Genomic DNA, 18368 nt, shown 5'->3' with positions numbered 1-18368 from the left:
TACAATGATGTAGTAAGAAAATCACATCACTATAGTACATATGAACAGCCTACGTGGACAATGAGGTGACATGGAAACATAGTATAAATGTATAATGGGTAAATTTAAAACAAAAGGTTACCTAATGCTATAATAAGTAAATTTTTCAAAGTACAATGTCCTAATAAAAAATAGTTTGAAAGTACATTGCTGTAATAAGAAAAACTGAAAGTACAATGCTATAATAAAAAAATTTATGAAAGTAGATTGCTATTTTATACATTTTCCCTTTATAATATGGTATAGATTTATAAAGTTATACCACTTCCCATCGACCAAAAGAAACGTTGCTAAACGACATCGTATTGTTAAAGCGTTTAGACCCATCAAAATTTCCAGGTATGAATTGCAAATGCTAACCGTCGTCCCCACGGTTAATTTCCACCCTCTTCGTTTTGTATGTATGTATGCATGTATGTATGTGTGTATACATACATACATACACCATTCTATCTCTCTCTCTCTCTCTGTCCCGAGTCTCTCTCCTAATAAAACTCCTCTCCTCGTTTCTCTCATTTTCGTTTTCTCAAAACAATCCATCGGAACAGGAATCGGAGATGAAATTGAATTCAGAAAAAAAGAATTCAGATGTATATCAACTAATTTAATTTATGTTTTTCTCTTTTGCTGATTTGATTTGATAGATGAATTGGAAAAATGGCAGTTAATGAATGGATCAATGGTTATTTAGAGGCCATATTGGATAGTAAATCGTCGAATATAGAGGATAGTAGCGGCGTGAATCTTCGAGAACGTGGTCATTTTAATCCGACCAAATATTTTGTTGAAGAAGTGGTTACCGGAGTCGACGAGACTGATTTACACCGGACATGGATCAAGGTGGTTGCCACACGAAACACCAGAGAACGGAGTTCCCGTCTCGAAAACATGTGTTGGCGTATATGGCATCTTACTCGCAAGAAAAAACAGGTATATCAGATTAAGCTCCAAAACAACCCCACGAATACATATTGCCCACGAGTGTTAGACTTTCGCTTTGATATATGAAGTTTCCAACATATATTGGGAAGAAATTGTTCAAGTCTAGTTAACGTACATATGACTCCACCAATAATCTTCATCATATAATTAAGCTACAATTATATATATATATATATATATATATATATTTATTTATTTATATATTTGCATCCAATCTGCATGATTCGTTTGAAGTCTGCAGGTTTCTTGTAGAACACTTTGTATTCATCCAAAGGCTATTTGTGCACTTAAGTTTTGTTTCATTTCTAGTACATCAAAATTAGACAACATATTGTTAGAATCTTATATATGAAGGATGGAATTCTTAAAGAAATTTTGAATATAAGAAGTGCATATGTATATGTTTTCTTTTGAATGCCTCTTACAGTGAGTAAATACATTTCCAACCATGGTACTTATGGTTTTCTTTTTGTGAATTCACCATTCCATTTGCGATTACCGTTTTACAATTAACCCACAAGTTTGATGGTCAAAGTCTCTCACTCTAACATCCGTTAGTGTTCATTTTCTTCGTTTTAGGAAGCTAACGGTTAGTTTACAATAAAACTTCATGTCGGAGCCAAATAGAAAGTCTTGAATTTCTTTGAAGCTTTATATTTAGTCTAGAAAGCAGAGAATTCTCATGGTGTAAGAAATCAAATGATATACCCCCTTTCAATTATGTATTTAGGTACACGTACATTTCTATGTTTTAGTGTCTTACACTTGATGTGTTATAAGAAAGATACGATTGTTGCTCTCTTAGAAAGTTACTATTATGTATGCTTTGAAGTTATCACGAGTAGAAGTGTTAATTAGCTACTAAGGAATGAATTAACCAGTGGATTCTCTTATACTTCAAATAGTTGGAGTGGGAAGATTTACAAAGGATAGCAAAGCGAAGGTTGGAACGGGAACAAGGCCGAAGCGACGTAAGAGAGGACATGTCGGAAGACTTGTCCGAAGGGGAGAAAGTAGATATTCTTGGGGATCTTGAGAGCCCACCGAAAACTTACCAACATACAGCATCTGACATTTGGGCGGAAGATAAAAAAGAGAAGAAGCTTTACATTATCCTCATCAGGTATCACTTCAATTTACTTGGGATGTTTATTAGAACTTCCATATACTACAAATATTGGTTTTATAAGAAGTGAAATATGTTTATTTTGTAGACTGTTTTACAAGACTTGAGCTTATACAACAAAACAACTGTGTATTATATGTAAAAGTGTGTACAATAGGTTGATAAGACTCTTTTGAACGTCCTTAAGAGTGTCCTATGGTACAACTTTTGAATGGACACTTGTTTTCGCAAGAACCTTTGTCATATAATATCATATAAAAACTCTATAACCACGCTTTATTTCAAAAGTGTCTTAAAAACTTGTCCGGACGCCTAAAATGTGTTATTGAGTTATTGTAATACCTTTACATAATACATAAAATTGTTTGGTCTTATAAACCTAAGTCATGTAAAACGGTCCATTACGATATTTAGATGTATTTGGCCAATTCCGTTGTGGTGATATAGAAACGGAAATAACTTATCTTCTCAAACAGTTTGCATGGTTTGGTTCGTGGAGAAAATATGGAGCTTGGACGCGATTCTGATACCGGTGGACAGGTATAAATGAAAACGAGTTTTCCATCTTATAATCATAGTCATGAATTATTCTCCTGATGGCTTCCTTTATTTCATCTGGAATTCTAGATCAAGTATGTTGTAGAGCTTGCTCGAGCTCTTGCTAGAACGCCTGGGGTGTATAGAGTTGATCTTTTCACCCGCCAAGTGTCTTCACCTGAAGTAGATTGGAGTTACGGAGAACCCACTGAGATGCTTACAACTAATTCTGAAGATGCCGATGATGATGTTGGTGAAAGCAGTGGAGCTTATATTATAAGGATACCATTTGGCCCTCGTGACAAATACCTTCGCAAAGAATTACTTTGGCCTCATATACAAGAATTCGTAGATGGAGCACTTGCACACATTCTTAATATGTCGACAGTTTTGGGCGAACAAATTGGTGGCGGTCATCCAATTTGGCCATACGTAATTCATGGTCATTATGCAGATGCAGGAGATAGTGCAGCTATTCTTTCGGGTGCTCTAAATGTTCCCATGGTTTTAACCGGGCATTCCCTTGGTAGAAACAAGCTAGAGCAGCTTTTAAAGCAAGGCAGACAGTCAAAAGAAGATATTAATTCAACTTACAAGATTATGAAGAGGATAGAAGCAGAAGAACTTTCACTAGATGCGGCTGAACTCGTTATTACAAGCACCAGACAAGAAATTGATGAACAATGGGGATTGTATGATGGGTTCGATGTCAAACTTGAGAAAGTTTTACGTGCTCGTGCTAGACATGGTGTTAATTGCCATGGACGCTTTATGCCAAGGATGGCGGTAATGTTCTTATATTTTGTATAATGATTCTAGTTCATACGAGCTTTATTTTCTTTGTGAGAATACGTGAACCCTGTTAGATTACTTTTCAAAAGAGCTATCAAGGAGAGATGTGAGGTTCCAACTTGTATGGAGGAAAAATGGTCCAACTCTAACCAATGGACTCCAACACCCCTCTCCAACGAGGCTAAATGGGCAAAAATTGTTCCAGAGTGTCGAAAGGGGGCTAGATGGGCACAAATTGTCACGGGGTGTAGAGTCCCTAGATTTATGGTTTACCATAGGTACATTTTTGCCTAGGATTCGACACTCTAGGATATCTTTGCTCGTCTAGCCTCTTTTGAATGCCCACATTGGCTAAACATGAGCACTTTCTCTTCAATATATGTTGGACCCCCCCCCCCCCCCAAAAAAAAGTTCTCCTCAAGGGCTCTGGGGTTCCACGTATTCTAACATTCTTTCTCTAGATTTATCTTTTAGAATCATTGTTGGAACTGAATAGGACCCGATATCATCGGTTTGCAGGTTATTCCTCCTGGGATGGATTTCAGCAATGTCATCCAAGAAGCAAATGAGGCTGATGGGGATCTATCCTTGACTAACACAGAAGGGTCTTCTCCAAAAGCAGTACCAGCAATATGGTCAGAAGTGAGTATAAATGGTTATTAATACGTATACGGTCAATTTCACACACACACACACACACATATATATATATATATGAGGTGCATTTGGTCCTCAGTGAAAATGTTTTTTTCCAGGTTATGCAATTTTTGACAAATCCACATAAACCAATGATATTGGCCTTGTCAAGACCAGATCCAAAGAAAAACATTACTACTCTTTTGAAGGCTTTTGGAGAATGTCACCCTTTGAGAGAGCTTGCTAATCTTGTAAGTACGTTGGCTTAGTTTATGTGTGTATAATATAAGGGCGGTTCAAATAAGAAAACTACATATCATGAGAAGGTAAGAAGGGAGGATTCATATGTGAATCATTGAAAGAATCCGAAAAAATCTATTTGAAGATGCATATGTGAACCGAAGTTACAGATTATTTATATGAGTTCACATATGCGTCTTAAAATGAATTTTGTCGATGATTCACATTTGAATCTTCCCTTAACCTTCCCTTCTTACCTTTTCATAATATTTAGACTTCTAATTTGAACCTCCCACTTGTATTTATGTATGTGTATGTATGTATCTTTGTTGACTCAAGAGAATGTGTCTCAATACAGACACTTATAATGGGAAATAGGGATGATATAGATGAGATGTCTGCTGGGAACGCCAGTGTGCTCACAACCGTACTAAAACTGGTGGACAAATATGATCTTTATGGGCAAGTAGCATTCCCTAAGCATCATAAGCAAAACGATGTTCCAGAAATCTACCGTCTTGCTGCCAAAACTAAGGTTTATTATTTATAATAAAGTTTGTACCCAATATAATATTCTTTTAACTTGTTCGCATACAAGAGTAGCATGTGGTTATAATTGTGCTATTCTTGTGACAGGGAGTTTTTATAAATCCTGCATTGGTTGAACCTTTTGGGCTTACGTTGATTGAGGTTTGTTGTTATAGATAGATCTTTTTGAATCATAGAATTCACTTTCATCTCAGATAAATGATCTCATGAGAAGCGTTCGTTAAAATATATTGCCTTCTGACAAGTTTCTAGGCATTCTTCTGTTAACCATTGACATCCTTAAAACATGTTAGAAGGTCTTGGATTTAAAAAATTCCTGTCGGAAGGTCGTTTAACTAAATCAGCCTTACATACTAAGAGTTGGTATCCTCTGTTTTTATTCAATATAGGCTGCAGCTCATGGACTTCCTATGGTAGCAACTAAAAATGGTGGTCCTGTTGATATTCATAGGGTAAGTTGTGTTGTCTCTTTTCCACTTCAAAGTTATGCATTGATTCTATCTTAATCCTTCTTGTAATAGAACTAGTTTCTGTTGGTTCTTCTAGTTAAGTTGCATAAAGAACTAGTGCTAATATGCATGCAATTGCAGGCTGATAGTATGTTAGTATTTATATAGTTTCCTAGGTACAAGTTCAAATGAGAACTTTGAGAATATGGGAACAACTATTCATGAAATATTTATTATGAATATCATTAATAAATGCTTATGGTTATTCATCATGAATATCATTATGATACATAATATTCATGAATATTTAGTGTTATTCATCATTAATAATTCAAGAAATAATTGGTTCCGAGGTTCTCAAATACTTTCTTCTAGTTTTTCCTAATCCTATAATTATGTTATTTATATATTTATCTACTATCACAGGCATTGAACAATGGGCTACTAATAGATCCTCATGATCAACAAGGAATAGCTAATGCTCTACTTAAACTAGTATCAGAGAAGAATTTATGGCATGAATGCCAGAAAAATGGTTGGAAAAACATACACCTTTTCTCATGGCCTGAACACTGTTGCACATATCTAACAAGGGTGGCATCTTGTCGTATGAGACATCCGATGTGGAAAACCGACACGCCTGCAGATGAAATGCCACGTGAAGAATCCTTAAACGACTCACTTCGTGATGTGCAAGATACATCTTTGTTCCTCTCTATCGATGCAGATAGATCTTCGATTAACGAGTCATTAGATGGTGGGGCTGATATTCAAGATCAAGTAAAACGACTAATGAGCAAGATGAAGAAGCCCGGATCAACAGAAATAGTCGGTGAGATTAACAATAATGCTTCCAATAAGTATCCCAATTTAAGGAAGCGACAAAGGTTGATCATTATAGCGGTTGATTGTTACGATAACAATGGAGATCCTGAGAAGACAATGATTAGTATGATACAAGAGACGTTTAAGGCGATTAAATTAGACGCACAAATGGAAAAAGTAACCGGTGTTGCCATATCCACGGCCATGCCGTTATCAGAATTGATGGATTTATTGAAATCTGGGAAAATAAAGGCGAACGAGTTTGATGCTATGGTTTGTGGCAGTGGAAGCGAAGTTTATTATCCGGGCACTTACGAAGAAGGTGGTGAACTCTATCCGGATCCTGATTATGCCACACATGTTGAGTACAGATGGGGTTCTGATGGTTTAAAGAAAACCATTTGTAAACTAATGAATACAGTTGAAGGTGAAGATGCAAAATCTGGAAAACCTTCCAAACAGATCGAAGAAGATGTAAAATCGAGCAACTCTCATTGCCTATCGTACCTGATAAAAAATGTTAAGACGGTATGAATCTGATCTATATAGTTAACCATTTTTATAAATGTTATGGGATCAACTATTCAACTCTTTGGGTTTTAGGCGTGACATATTGGGTTTGTTTGGTTTGGTTTATAACGTGAATCTTGTTTTGTATTTGCATTTGCAGGCAAAGAAAGTGGATGATCTGAGACAAAAATTTAGAATGAGGGGTTTACGGTGCCATGTTATGTATTGTAGAAACTCAACAAGAATGCAAGTCATTCCTCTCCTTGCCTCTCGAGCACAAGCCCTTAGGTAAAATGGGTCTAGTAAATTATAGGCTTTAACTACATCTTGAATGCGAATGATTTTGAGAAGTTGTTTCAAGTAGCATTTCAATAAACACACGGGGCTTTTTTCACTATTTTCAATTATGCCCTTTCTATTTTACATAAATGACCAAAAGTTTGTTAGGTTATTTTACATTGTCATCTGGCTTATTAGCTAGCTTTTACCAAATGTTACTAGTTTTTCTGGCCAACAACTAACTTTTATAAGCTAGTTTGTCGTTTTGCCAAACATAGCTGAAATGTCTGAAGGAGCTTGTCCAGAGTTTGATCTTTGTAGCTATATCAAAGTTGTCTTCTTTTACTTATTATGCAACAATCAGATAATGGAATCACAAATCTTGAGTTCTGATCCTTAAACTTTAATTATAATTCTTATGCAAGAATCAAATCCTATAACTTATAGTCAAACTACCTCTGTAATGGTGAATAGGTACTTTTTCGTCCGTTGGAGATTAAACGTTGCAAATATGTACGTGGTTCTTGGGGAAACTGGCGACACAGATTACGAAGAAATGATATCAGGCACCCACAAAACGGTTATCATAAAAGGAGTTGTGAAAAAGGGTTCCGAAGAGTTGCTTAGAAGCAGTGGTAGCTACTTAAAAGAGGACATAGTTCCTGGAGAGAGCCCGCTCATTGTCTATGTTAATGGAACTACGGCCGAAGAAATGGCAAACGCCTTAAAAAAGGTTTCTAAGTGCGATGCATGAAATCATGTTTGACGTTAACTACTTCTGTTTAACTATTTTCGAACCCGTTAAGAGCTTTGGGTGATGCCAAACGGGATAATAACGTGTATCAATAGTGGATTAAAATGTGGGTTTATAAGGAAGTTTAGCTAGATGATGTGATCGGAACGAACACACTTCGTTGTTAAATATTACATATACTACAAAATGCGCACATGTATTTTCTTTAGAGATCTCGAGGATCTACAACAATCCTAATGTAATTGTGTAGTTATATTTTTGAACCTGTTTAGAGCTTTGGGTGATACCAGACTGCAGGCCTTCGAATCAGTCAAACATTTTTTTTCCTTCTGACTACATTACAAAATCGGATTTTTGGATCGGTTCAGTATAAATTATCTCAAATATCTCGTTCTTTTCTATTATTGTATTTGGATGCCAAGTTTATTGTCTAGCAAACACATGACAAAATGTTTATGTTCGATCCCGTGCCGTATAACAAATGCAGCCTAATATTCGAACATGTTCATGGCTTAAATTGAAACTTTTTGGAAGTAAAAACCCTAAACTTGAAAATAGAAATTGTTATGTGGTCAAAGTCGAATATTTTCATAGTTTAGTGGTTACTTATAATTATTTGTTCTATGCTTTACCCTAATGCTACGACTCATGAACTCATCCCTTCCGGCTGCATCACATGATACTGATACTCCAGTGCTCTCTTCTTTCTCAATCTGAAATCTAAACCCTAATTTATCGGTGTAAGAAATCGTCTCCAGTACCTAAGATGGGAGACATTCCGATCGGCGGCGGAGAGGATCGGAAAGCAACGAAGCTTCCGATTCCGGGAAAACGAAACATCCTCATTACCAGTGCCCTCCCTTATGTCAACAATGTTCCTCACCTTGGAAACATCATTGGCTGTAAGTGCAGCATGTATAGTTCAATTTTTTTGGTGTGGAAATGGTTGAATTTTAGTTAAATTATTGCTGCATGTAGGTGTGTTGAGTGCGGATGTGTTCGCTCGGTATTGTCGACTGCGGGGATACAACGCGATATACGTATGTGGCACTGATGAGTATGGAACAGCTACCGAGACCAAGGCCCTGGAAGAAAATTGCACTCCTAAAGAAATTTGCGACAAGTAATCAAGTTTTACGTTTCATGCTATTCCATTTTTTGATGAATTCATAAATAATTATCAAGAATGATGGATTTGTGACTAGTAATTGACTTATGATTTTGATATTTCTGTAAATAAGTTCATTCCTGCCCGTTTCCCTATCATTTCAGGTATCATGCAATTCACAGGGACGTATATAATTGGTTCAATATTAGTTTTGATGAATTTGGACGAACTTCAACTCCGCAGCAAACTGAAGTTTGCCAAGCAATTTTCAAAAAGTTGATGGAGAATAATTGGCTTTCTGAGAATACAATGCAGCAGGTCCGTGGCTACCTCATACCTTTAGGCTCTATTAGAGAGAGAGAGAGTCAATAAATCTCGAATCTTCTTTTCACAATGCAGCTTTACTGTGATACATGCAATAAGTTTTTAGCCGACCGGCTTGTAGAAGGATCCTGCCCAACACCAGGTTGTAATTATGATTCTGCACGAGGAGATCAATGTGAAAAATGTGGCAAGCTATTAAATCCAACAGAACTCATCAGTCCCAGATGCAAGGTAAATTTACCGTTCTCTTGTTTTGTTAAATTTAAATCTGTTTATCAGACAATTGATTTTATTGTAAAAATAGTTATCTTGCTTATTTTACCTTATGGTCTTGTTTCTATCTTTTAATGTGGATAAGGGTGGACTTTGTGAGTGAGGACTGAGGACCATTACCTTGGGATTTATTAAGCCAATCCCAGCAATTTTGTGATAACGTTTTAAGGAAAATTGAGCTGAAAAAGAGCTATGTGATTCTTTGCCATAAATGGATTTTAAAAGATTGAGTTAGAGCATTTTTTCTGGGACTAGTTTGAGATCTCGTGTATCAGAGTATCAGGTGCTTTCGAGAAAAAATTCAATGTTAATTATTTCTATAGTAATTTGCATTCCTAAGTTATCTTTGGCAAGCATGCTTGGGAGGGGACTACTTTTATATGGTTTGTTAACTTTAACTTTCACACATACGATCATATTTTATACTGTTTCAAACATGATAACTAATTTTTTTGAAAGAAGCGATATGCATTGGCTTTCAACATTTTGTATACGCACTCGCAAAATAGGGGGCAAATTAGGGAGGGACTTGATTGCTCACTCTTAATGGTATTTCGTTTTCTATGAATCAGGAAAACTGAACATTGGAAACTTAAAACATATTGTACTAACTCTCTCTTTTCTGGTTCCTCTGTATAACTCATTTATTCTGCAAATAGGTCTGTGCAACCAGCCCTCGAATCCGTGACACAGACCACTTGTTCCTTGAACTCCCTTTGTTGGAAGGTAAACTGCGTGAATACATCAGCACCATGTCAGTGGCTGGCTCATGGAGTCAGAATGCCATTCATGCAACAAATGCATGGCTTAAAGAAGGATTGAGGCAACGGTGTATTACTAGAGATCTGAAGTGGGGTGTCCCTGTCCCTCTTGAGAAATTCAAAGACAAGGTAAAAAATAGTATTTTTTAGTTAATGACTTTATTCTTAGCTGTCTAAGTAGCAGTCTCCAAGCAGTCTTTCTTTGGTGTGTTTTCTGGTTTATCATATTTTTATTACTGTTATTATTTAGGTTTTCTATGTATGGTTTGACGCACCCATTGGGTATGTCTCAATTACTAAATGCTACACACCTGAGTGGGAGAAGTGGTGGAAAAATCCTGAAAATGTGGAGCTATATCAATTTATGGGCAAGGACAATGTTCCATTTCACACTGTAAGTGTATTTTTTTAAGGTACCATTTCTTCAATATTGTTATTCGTAGTTGTCTTTGCAAAAACGGGGATTATCTTACCCATGGAGGGAAATTTTAATGGTTATCTTAAATGTTTTATGCATGATATTGCTTTCATACGTATCTTTTACCATTAAAGGATTTGGAGATCTAGTTGGTACTTCCAGTTCTATAATTTCTCATGCTCATCTGTTTAGTAAATGCTTCAATCCTACTATTTCTTATTGCTTCTTCCAAGAATAGAGAAGCCATCATGTAGTTCTTTCCATGAATGTTTCTTCATTTTGTACTTTCAATTTTTTTATATATAAATTGTGTCAGGATATCTTGACGAGGATCAAAAACCTTTTCTGCATACTTTTGACCTTAATTTCTCTGTAACTTTGATTTTTTATTTTATTTCAGGTAATGTTTCCTTCTACACTTCTTGGGACTGCAGAGAACTGGACCCTGATGAAGACTATTAGTGTTACAGAGTACTTAAATTATGAGGCAGGTTTGTTCAATTGTAGCCAGGAATTATGGTTTTGGCTTTAGAATTGTCCGTCAGATCTGTTTGTTGATTTCTTTATCATATGTATGGGTGCTGTATTGTGCTTGCTGCATCATGGCGTCGTTATTTTTGTTTGGGTACCGTGTGTAGGAAAATTCTCCAAGAGTAAGGGTATTGGAGTTTTTGGAAATGACGCTAAGGATACAAACATTCCTGTAGAAGTATGGCGATATTATTTGTTAACCAATAGGCCAGAGGTAAAAGCATTTTCTTAATATATGATGGATAAGTGATCTTCATCGTCAGTAATTTCCAATCTGTTTTTCACTCTCTATTTTCCTTATTTTAATGGGTTTCTATGTCTAGGTATCAGACACATTATTTACATGGGCAGATTTGCAAGCAAAGCTAAACAGCGAACTGCTAAATAATTTAGGCAATTTCATCAATCGTGTCTTGAGCTTTATTGCTAAAGATCCAGGTTAGTTTGTACCATTGGAACCTAATTATTACTTTTGTCAACAATATCATGATTGCTTCTTAACATGTTTTATCATTGCTGTTGCTGTGTGAATTATTTTATACCTGTTTTTTCTTCTTTTTTCAACCTTCTATGATCTATCTGACTAATTCATCCCCTGTCTTCTGAGTAATTTTGCATATACTTTTTTCGTCTCTTTTCAAAATGGGAAAAGGCTTTCTTTCAGGATACATACCATGACCCACTATTAGAACATTGAAATAAATATTGCGCTTATACAAACATGACAGCTCTATCAAGGGTCTGTCTTTTTTGAAGTCTTTATCCTGGCTCCTGACTATTATGTTGTAGAATGCTCCATTTTATCCTTTCAATTGCATCTGAACAATATCTGTAATCCATGGACAGACTCAGGATCTGCTAAGGGTTCAGGATACAATTCCATAATTCCTGATGCTCCAGGTGCAGAGTCACATCTCTTAACAAAAGCACTAGGAGAGAAAATTGGTAACTATGTTGACCAATATGTAGAGGCCATGGAGAAAGTAAGTCATTATACAGGAATATATAAACACTATGGCTTGATTTCATCTTTAAAAAATGTCTGTTTGGCAATTGCAATAGGTCAAGCTAAAGCAAGGATTAAAAATTGCAATGAGTATCTCTGGCGAGGGAAATGCATATCTACAAGTAAGTCCACAAGGTTGCAGCTCTTAAATTATCGAGTTTCTATTTTAAGCATAGTTGATGGCCTCTCATCAAACAAAAAAGCCCAACAAACTTAACACTCTTCTATCCCTAATGATTGTGGTTCTGTATTTCCTCATACAGGAAAGTCAATTCTGGAAGCTTTACAAGGAAGATCTCCCTTCCTGTTCCATAGTCATGAGAACTTCAGTGGGAGTAGTTTATCTTCTTGCATGCCTGTTAGAACCTTTTATGCCATCATTTTCCATAGAGGCAAGTAGATTGCAGTTCTATTTGGAAGTTTTTTCGAATAAAGGCATGATGTTAGTGTAAAAGATCATTTTTATCCCTTCACACTTTTCTTTCAATTTGTTTGCTACAGGTACTAAAGCAGCTTAATTTGCCTCTTCAACTATCCCTTTCTGATGATAAAGGAGATATTGCAAGGGCCAATAGTCCTTGGCAGATCATACCTGTTGGCCACAGAATTGGGACCCCTGTGCCATTATTTAAGGAATTGGTACGCTGTTCTGTTGTGGTTTCGTATTTGTTTCTCTTTGCTTGTTCTATGTGGCCTAGTGACAGCAATTGCTTGTTGATCTTGTAATTGTGTTCTGTTTTTCTTTTTGGGATGTGCAGAAAGATGAAGAAGTGGAGTTCTTCAGGAATAAGTTTGCTGGCAGTCAAGCTGATCGTGCAGATCGGGCTGTGAAGGAAGAAGCTGAAGCAAAGAAAATTACTGAAAAGTTGAAGAACACAAAAGTTTCAGGTGATTGTTACATTTTCATTTTTATCAGTGCTACTCAACTTTTTTTTTGCTGCTCCTGTTTCATCTTTTGCATCATTTATTTAGTTTTATCCTTTTTCTAAGATGTGGCATAGCTTACCCACCCTGGTTACTAATTGAAACTTGAGACACCTCTCACATGTTATCCATGTTATCCGATGGTCATATTCTACATTTTATTTATAAGACTTTGAATATAGTTTACCCTTGTTTGGTAACAAATCAGAACTATAGTACATCCTCTCATGTGCACATTACTATATACTTTCTCTTTTTCCAAGTTTTTTGTGAAATTCCATTAGGCATCTGCAAGTCGGGCATTGACATCTGCTCAGTCTGTTTAAGTTTGAACTTTGAAATGACACTGGAGCACATGAACTGGCAATGGAATATAACCATGATTGCAAATTTTGAAATTTATTAGAGAGGTATATTTTTGGGTGTATATTAAAGTATTAAGGCAATCACATTTTTGATCCAGGAAAGAGTTTATCCTGACATTTAATACTTTGGTGTTTTATTAAAAATTCTCCTTTTGAAAATTTTCCAGATGAATTGACTTTAGAACTTGTTCAACCATCATTACTGTAACAGCCGACTTTCTATTATGCTTGCACTTTAATTCCTCATTCCATTTTCTGTAATCTATGAGGCTTAGTTGTCTGTTTGTATGCATAAAGTGAGTTGGGTTCCATGCTGTAAACCCCTTGTTCCTAAAATTCTCTTGATTATAGTCTCTCATCCAATTGCAAGGAATTGAACTAAAGCATAGTTGTTCCTTTTGAATATTTATTTCTACCAAGGCTGATAATTTTGGTTATTATATTCTGCATCCATTCTGGGTCTGTATGAGTTCAATTTATTGTCTAATTGGATTAATGCTTACACTTTTTAAAATCAAGTTTCAATGGGTTTTGTGATTATTCATTTATTGTTTATACCAATTAGAAACATAAAACATCTTTGACAGATCATAATTTGTCTTTTAGCTTGCGCTGGGATGCAATGTTTCTCTTACACTTATCTTGTAGTGGTGCTACATACTGCCTTGATGTTTACAAATTTTACCTTGCATTTACTGTTGGTTTACATCTAGTGGGACTACTAATGGATTTCATTTTTTCATCCATCCTGTTTCTATTTGATGGCTAGCTCCTCAACTATAACTCTGTCCAGTGGTATTCATAAATAGTGAAACTATCTTTCATACAGACCTGGATCTGGCGTACTTGTTACATACTCTGTTCTATTCCTGCATGGTAGAGAATCCTTGGGTTGCAGATTGTTCTTAAAGACCCCCATACAGCTTTTGAAATGTTATGGTGGTTGCTTGTATTTTACACCTGATTTTAATTGGGGGATTAGGATGGAGGCCATTATTACTTATATTTGCTGATCAATGCAAAGGGTTCTTTTAAAAGTTGCTTTCTGTATTCCTTGTTTTTGCAGATAAAAGTGGAAAGAAATCCGCGAAATCTGCTGCTGAATCCAAACCTAAGGCTGCTGCTGAGCAGGAACTAACGATCAGTAGACTTGATATCCGTGTTGGGGTTATTAAGGAAGTTCAGAAGCATCCTGATGCTGATTCTTTGTACGTGGAAAAAATTGATGTTGGCGAAGAGCAGCCTAGAACCGTTGTTAGCGGGCTTGTCAAATTTATACCTCTTGAGGAGATGCAGGTTCTGTTTAGCTGCTTGCATGCATTTTAAGAGATCCATCAGAATCATTTTCATGGGGGTTCACAATTTTCTTTATTTTTTCCTCAGAACCGGAAGGTCTGTGTTCTCTGCAACCTAAAGCCTGCAACCATGCGGGGCATTAAATCACATGCGATGGTTCTTTGTGCTAACACTAGTGATCACACCAAGGTAAGTAATTTATAATTCTGTAAATAGGGCACCTGAATAATGTCCGCTAGCGGCAATGCTATAGTCATGTTTCATCGATTCCTTTCCTGTTAATGTGACCATTCTCTAACTATACAATAGTAGATGGAGGATCAGTGGTGCCTTCTAAACTATATGACAAATTCCAATCTATAAGTCGCACTTTTCCACATTTGTCACACGTCACCAGTTGACTCCAAATCAGTAAAATCATTTAGCCCTTTCCCATAACCAGAACAGATATTTTTACAAACCTGCTGCCAAAAATGAGGTGCTCGCCTGATAGGATAAACCATACCAAGCCAAACGAACCCATTATCTCCCATCCAGAGGTGGATCTGGGGAAGGTAAGATGTACGTAGACCTGACCTTTATCCTAAAGAGTGGAGTGGTTGTTTACGTGAAGACCTCCGACTTGTCAACTATTAGTTTTTGTAGTTCCATGAGCCATATCTTGTGAAATCAGTGAAGTGGTGTTTTACAGAAATAAGTACTTATCAGTGGTTTGTGCAAAAGGTCTTTTAACCGACAACCCCCTAGCCGGCCCACAATGTCTCATGCCAAATAGTATTGTGGGAGGGCAAATCAGCTACACAACGACCCGTTAGGTGTCTGACTTAAGAACCGAGTGCCCACAAGGAGCCCAATCCCCCAAAAATGTGTGATTCCCACACTGCATGCTGCTAGACTCGAAGCCTTGCCTGTTTGTGCAAGTATATCACCCTAGAACCAACGCCCTAGGGGCACTTGGATTGCTCCTATTGGTGGGGTGTCTGTTGCATTTTGTTTATATCACAAACTCTAACCGCATTTACTCATAACTATAGTAAGATGTTTTTCCGTAATATATAAATGGCATGATTGCTATTGTTTTACGGTCCATACAACCAAAACCCAGAAAACATTTCTATGAGCCTGATTGCACGAACGTAATTTCAGGTTGAATTGGTTGAGCCACCCGAGTCTGCTGCTGTTGGGGAGAGAGTTACTTTCCCTGGGTTTGATGGTCAGCCTGATGATGTACTGAACCCTAAGAAGAAGGTTTGGGAGACACTACAAGTGGATTTACATACAGACAAGGAACTTGTAGCTTGCTTTAAAGATCTACCATTTACCACATCTGCTGGGGTTTGCAAGGTTTCATCCATATCTGATGGATCGATACGATGAACACTTGCAAATAGAGTATGTGTTCTGCCACATTTTTCATCCAACATACATGTCAAGTCTGTTTACTTTTTCGACATTTTCACATATGCAATGTACCGTTTGAACAACAAAAGAACCTGGTGGATAAGTCAAGAAACACTACTCTTGGTGACGTTGCTTATATAAATGTAGTTTCGAAACTTGTTAATGTTTGCAACTTTTGGTTAATTCAGTTATGGTGGTTGGTACTTGGTAATATGGTGTTTTTGTAGCCATTTTCCATTTTTCTATCCGAAAGCTGTTCCTTCACCTAGCGTTTGGTACGCAGACATGACTGGACAGGACAGAATTGGACAGGACAAGAGGAAAGGACTGGACAAGACTGAACTAACAGGACTGGACATAACAAGAGTATGTCTGGTGTTTGGTACGACAGAATTAGACAAGCTACCTCCAAAAGTTATTTGATGATTTTTAAAATATTATATAATAGTTATAATTAACACAAAAAGTAAATAATTAAAGAATATAATTTATAAATATTTGTACACAATTTTCATATAAATGAATACATACATATATAATGGTACCAAATTTAAATGAAAATTTTGATATAATTGATGGTAGTAGTAGTGGTGGTAGTGGAGGTGGTTTTGGTTATGATGGAGGTGGTGGTGGCCAGCGGTAGTAGTGGCAAAGGGCGGTGGTGGTCAGTGGTCGACGGTGTTGTGGAGGTAGAGGCAGTGGTGGTTGGTGGATGACGGTGGTTATAGAGGACATGAAGATGGTAGATTGTGGTGGTGATGGCGGTTGACAACGGTGGAGGAGGTAGTTGTGGCTGATGTAGTGAAGATTAGTGGTGGTGGTGGTGGAGTTGAGGTGGCAATGAATGGTGGTGGCCGATGGTGGTTGTAGAGGTCGTGGAGGAGGTTGTTGCAGTAGAGAAGTTGGAGGTGGCCAACGGTGTTAGTGGTGGTGGCAATGGACGGTGGTGGTGGAGTTGAGGTGGCAATGAATGGTGGTGGCTGATGGTGGTTGTAGAGGTCGTGGAGGAGGTTGTTGCAGTAGAGAAGTTGGAGGTGGCCAACGGTGTTAGTGGTGGTGGTGGTCGATGGCCGAAGGTGGTTGTAGAGGTGGCAATGCATAGTGGTCGACGGTGGTTGTGGAGGTCATGGAGGAGGTTGTTGCGGTGTAGGAGGATTTGAAGGTGGCCAACAGTGGTAGTGGTGGTGGCAATATGTGGTGGTGGTGAGTGGCCAACAGTGGTAGTGGTCGGTGGCAGATGGTGGTTGTAAAGGTGGCAATGGACGGTGATAAAGGAGGAGTTAAAGGTGGCGAACTACGGTAGTGGTGGTAGCAATGGACGGTGGTGGTCGGTGGTCGACTATGGTAGAGGTGGTGATGGAGATGGTGGACGGTGGTTGTGGAGGCAGTGGAGGATGTTGTTGTAGTGGAAGAGGAGATGGAGGTGGAGGTGGCCGCCGGTGATCGCCGCTGGTGGTGACCGAAACTAGCGGTGATGACTATTAAAACAAATATCATATTAAAGTTATATATCAAATTAGTGTAGATTAGTAATATTTTAGTTTCTGGCACATTTTTGTCCCATCTTGTTCCACCTATTTTGGTGGAACAAGAAAAAGTCTCTTGTCCCACCTTGTCCTAATTCTTGTCCCTGTACCATGTCACGCCAAACGTGGAACAGTGAGTTCTTGTTCTGTCCTATGCTGCGCCAAACATGGGACAATGAGTTTCGTCTCGTCCTGTCATCTCCCGTCCCATTTACCAAATGCAGCCTCAACGAACGAAATATATCAAAATGTAGCAAATTTGTTTTTGTTTTCATGTAGTGTAGTGAATGAATACTTGTTTTATTACTTTTTATCCATTTTGATGGGTAAATTGCTGAAATAAATAACACTTCTAATCTTGCTCATTAGGGAAAAGAAAAAATTACACAAAAGATATGTGATGGGTATAAAATATGAAAGAAGTTGTTACATCCAATGGAACTTCTTTTTTTGTTTAAATTATATCAGGATTGATTTCAATTTGACTTTTTTTGCTGAGAATTTGACTCTAGACTAAAATTTGGAAGAGTCGCGTATAAAAACGATGTAAGCACATTATTTCAAGTTTTATGTAAATGTGGTGTTAGATTCATGAATTGGTACTCCCTTAAAGATAAGGGCAATTTAAACCCCCCATTAGCTTCCAAAAATATATAACCTTCAACTATGAAGCCATTATTTTCTTTAAAAGTTCATAAATTTAATTAAAATTATATATCTAAATAACCTGTATAAATAAAGAAAATCATGATATTCT

The 18368-nt window shown here is 37.1% G+C and overlaps 2 protein-coding genes across 2 annotated transcripts; both read left to right on the top strand.

Annotated features, from left to right (window-relative positions):
* Positions 1 to 696: 696 nt before the first annotated feature.
* On the top strand, positions 697 to 7678 carry LOC112518594 (probable sucrose-phosphate synthase 2). Its single transcript, XM_025126350.1, has 12 exons — positions 697 to 969; positions 1887 to 2104; positions 2584 to 2647; positions 2735 to 3430; positions 3956 to 4078; positions 4192 to 4323; positions 4671 to 4847; positions 4949 to 5002; positions 5251 to 5313; positions 5737 to 6663; positions 6806 to 6933; positions 7399 to 7678. The coding sequence occupies exons 1-12, from the start codon at positions 697 to 699 to the stop codon at positions 7676 to 7678; spliced, it is 3135 nt and encodes a 1044-aa protein (XP_024982118.1).
* A 690-nt stretch (positions 7679 to 8368) lies between these two features.
* Positions 8369 to 16255, top strand: LOC112520654 (probable methionine--tRNA ligase). Its single transcript, XM_025129090.1, has 17 exons — positions 8369 to 8580; positions 8657 to 8801; positions 8951 to 9104; positions 9186 to 9341; positions 10043 to 10273; positions 10395 to 10538; positions 10963 to 11053; positions 11201 to 11307; positions 11417 to 11531; positions 11940 to 12076; positions 12156 to 12221; positions 12363 to 12491; positions 12601 to 12738; positions 12858 to 12987; positions 14455 to 14684; positions 14772 to 14873; positions 15831 to 16255. Exons 1-17 carry the CDS (start codon positions 8445 to 8447, stop codon positions 16059 to 16061), a joined length of 2442 nt encoding a protein of 813 aa, XP_024984858.1. The 5' UTR covers positions 8369 to 8444; the 3' UTR covers positions 16062 to 16255.
* Positions 16256 to 18368: the final 2113 nt, after the last annotated feature.

This window comes from Cynara cardunculus, assembly GCF_001531365.2.
Source record: "Cynara cardunculus var. scolymus isolate 2C chromosome LG 1, CcrdV1, whole genome shotgun sequence".
Taxonomy (NCBI): Eukaryota; Viridiplantae; Streptophyta; class Magnoliopsida; order Asterales; family Asteraceae; genus Cynara; species Cynara cardunculus.
This window is presented reverse-complemented; position numbering and strand designations above follow the sequence as displayed.

Bases quoted from the DNA above. Each gene is read 5' to 3' on its own strand.
- LOC112520654 (XM_025129090.1), top strand. From the start codon at position 8,445: ATGGGAGACATTCCGATCGGCGGCGGAGAGGATCGGAAAGCAACGAAG. The intron at 11,054-11,200 runs GTTTGTTCAATT...TACCGTGTGTAG, and splicing joins GTACTTAAATTATGAGGCAG to GAAAATTCTCCAAGAGTAAG. The intron at 12,988-14,454 runs GTGATTGTTACA...TTGTTTTTGCAG, and splicing joins GAAGAACACAAAAGTTTCAG to ATAAAAGTGGAAAGAAATCC.
- LOC112518594 (XM_025126350.1), top strand. From the start codon at position 697: ATGGCAGTTAATGAATGGATCAATGGTTATTTAGAGGCCATATTGGAT. The intron at 3,431-3,955 runs GTAATGTTCTTA...ATCGGTTTGCAG, and splicing joins GCTTTATGCCAAGGATGGCG to GTTATTCCTCCTGGGATGGA. The intron at 4,848-4,948 runs GTTTATTATTTA...TTCTTGTGACAG, and splicing joins GTCTTGCTGCCAAAACTAAG to GGAGTTTTTATAAATCCTGC.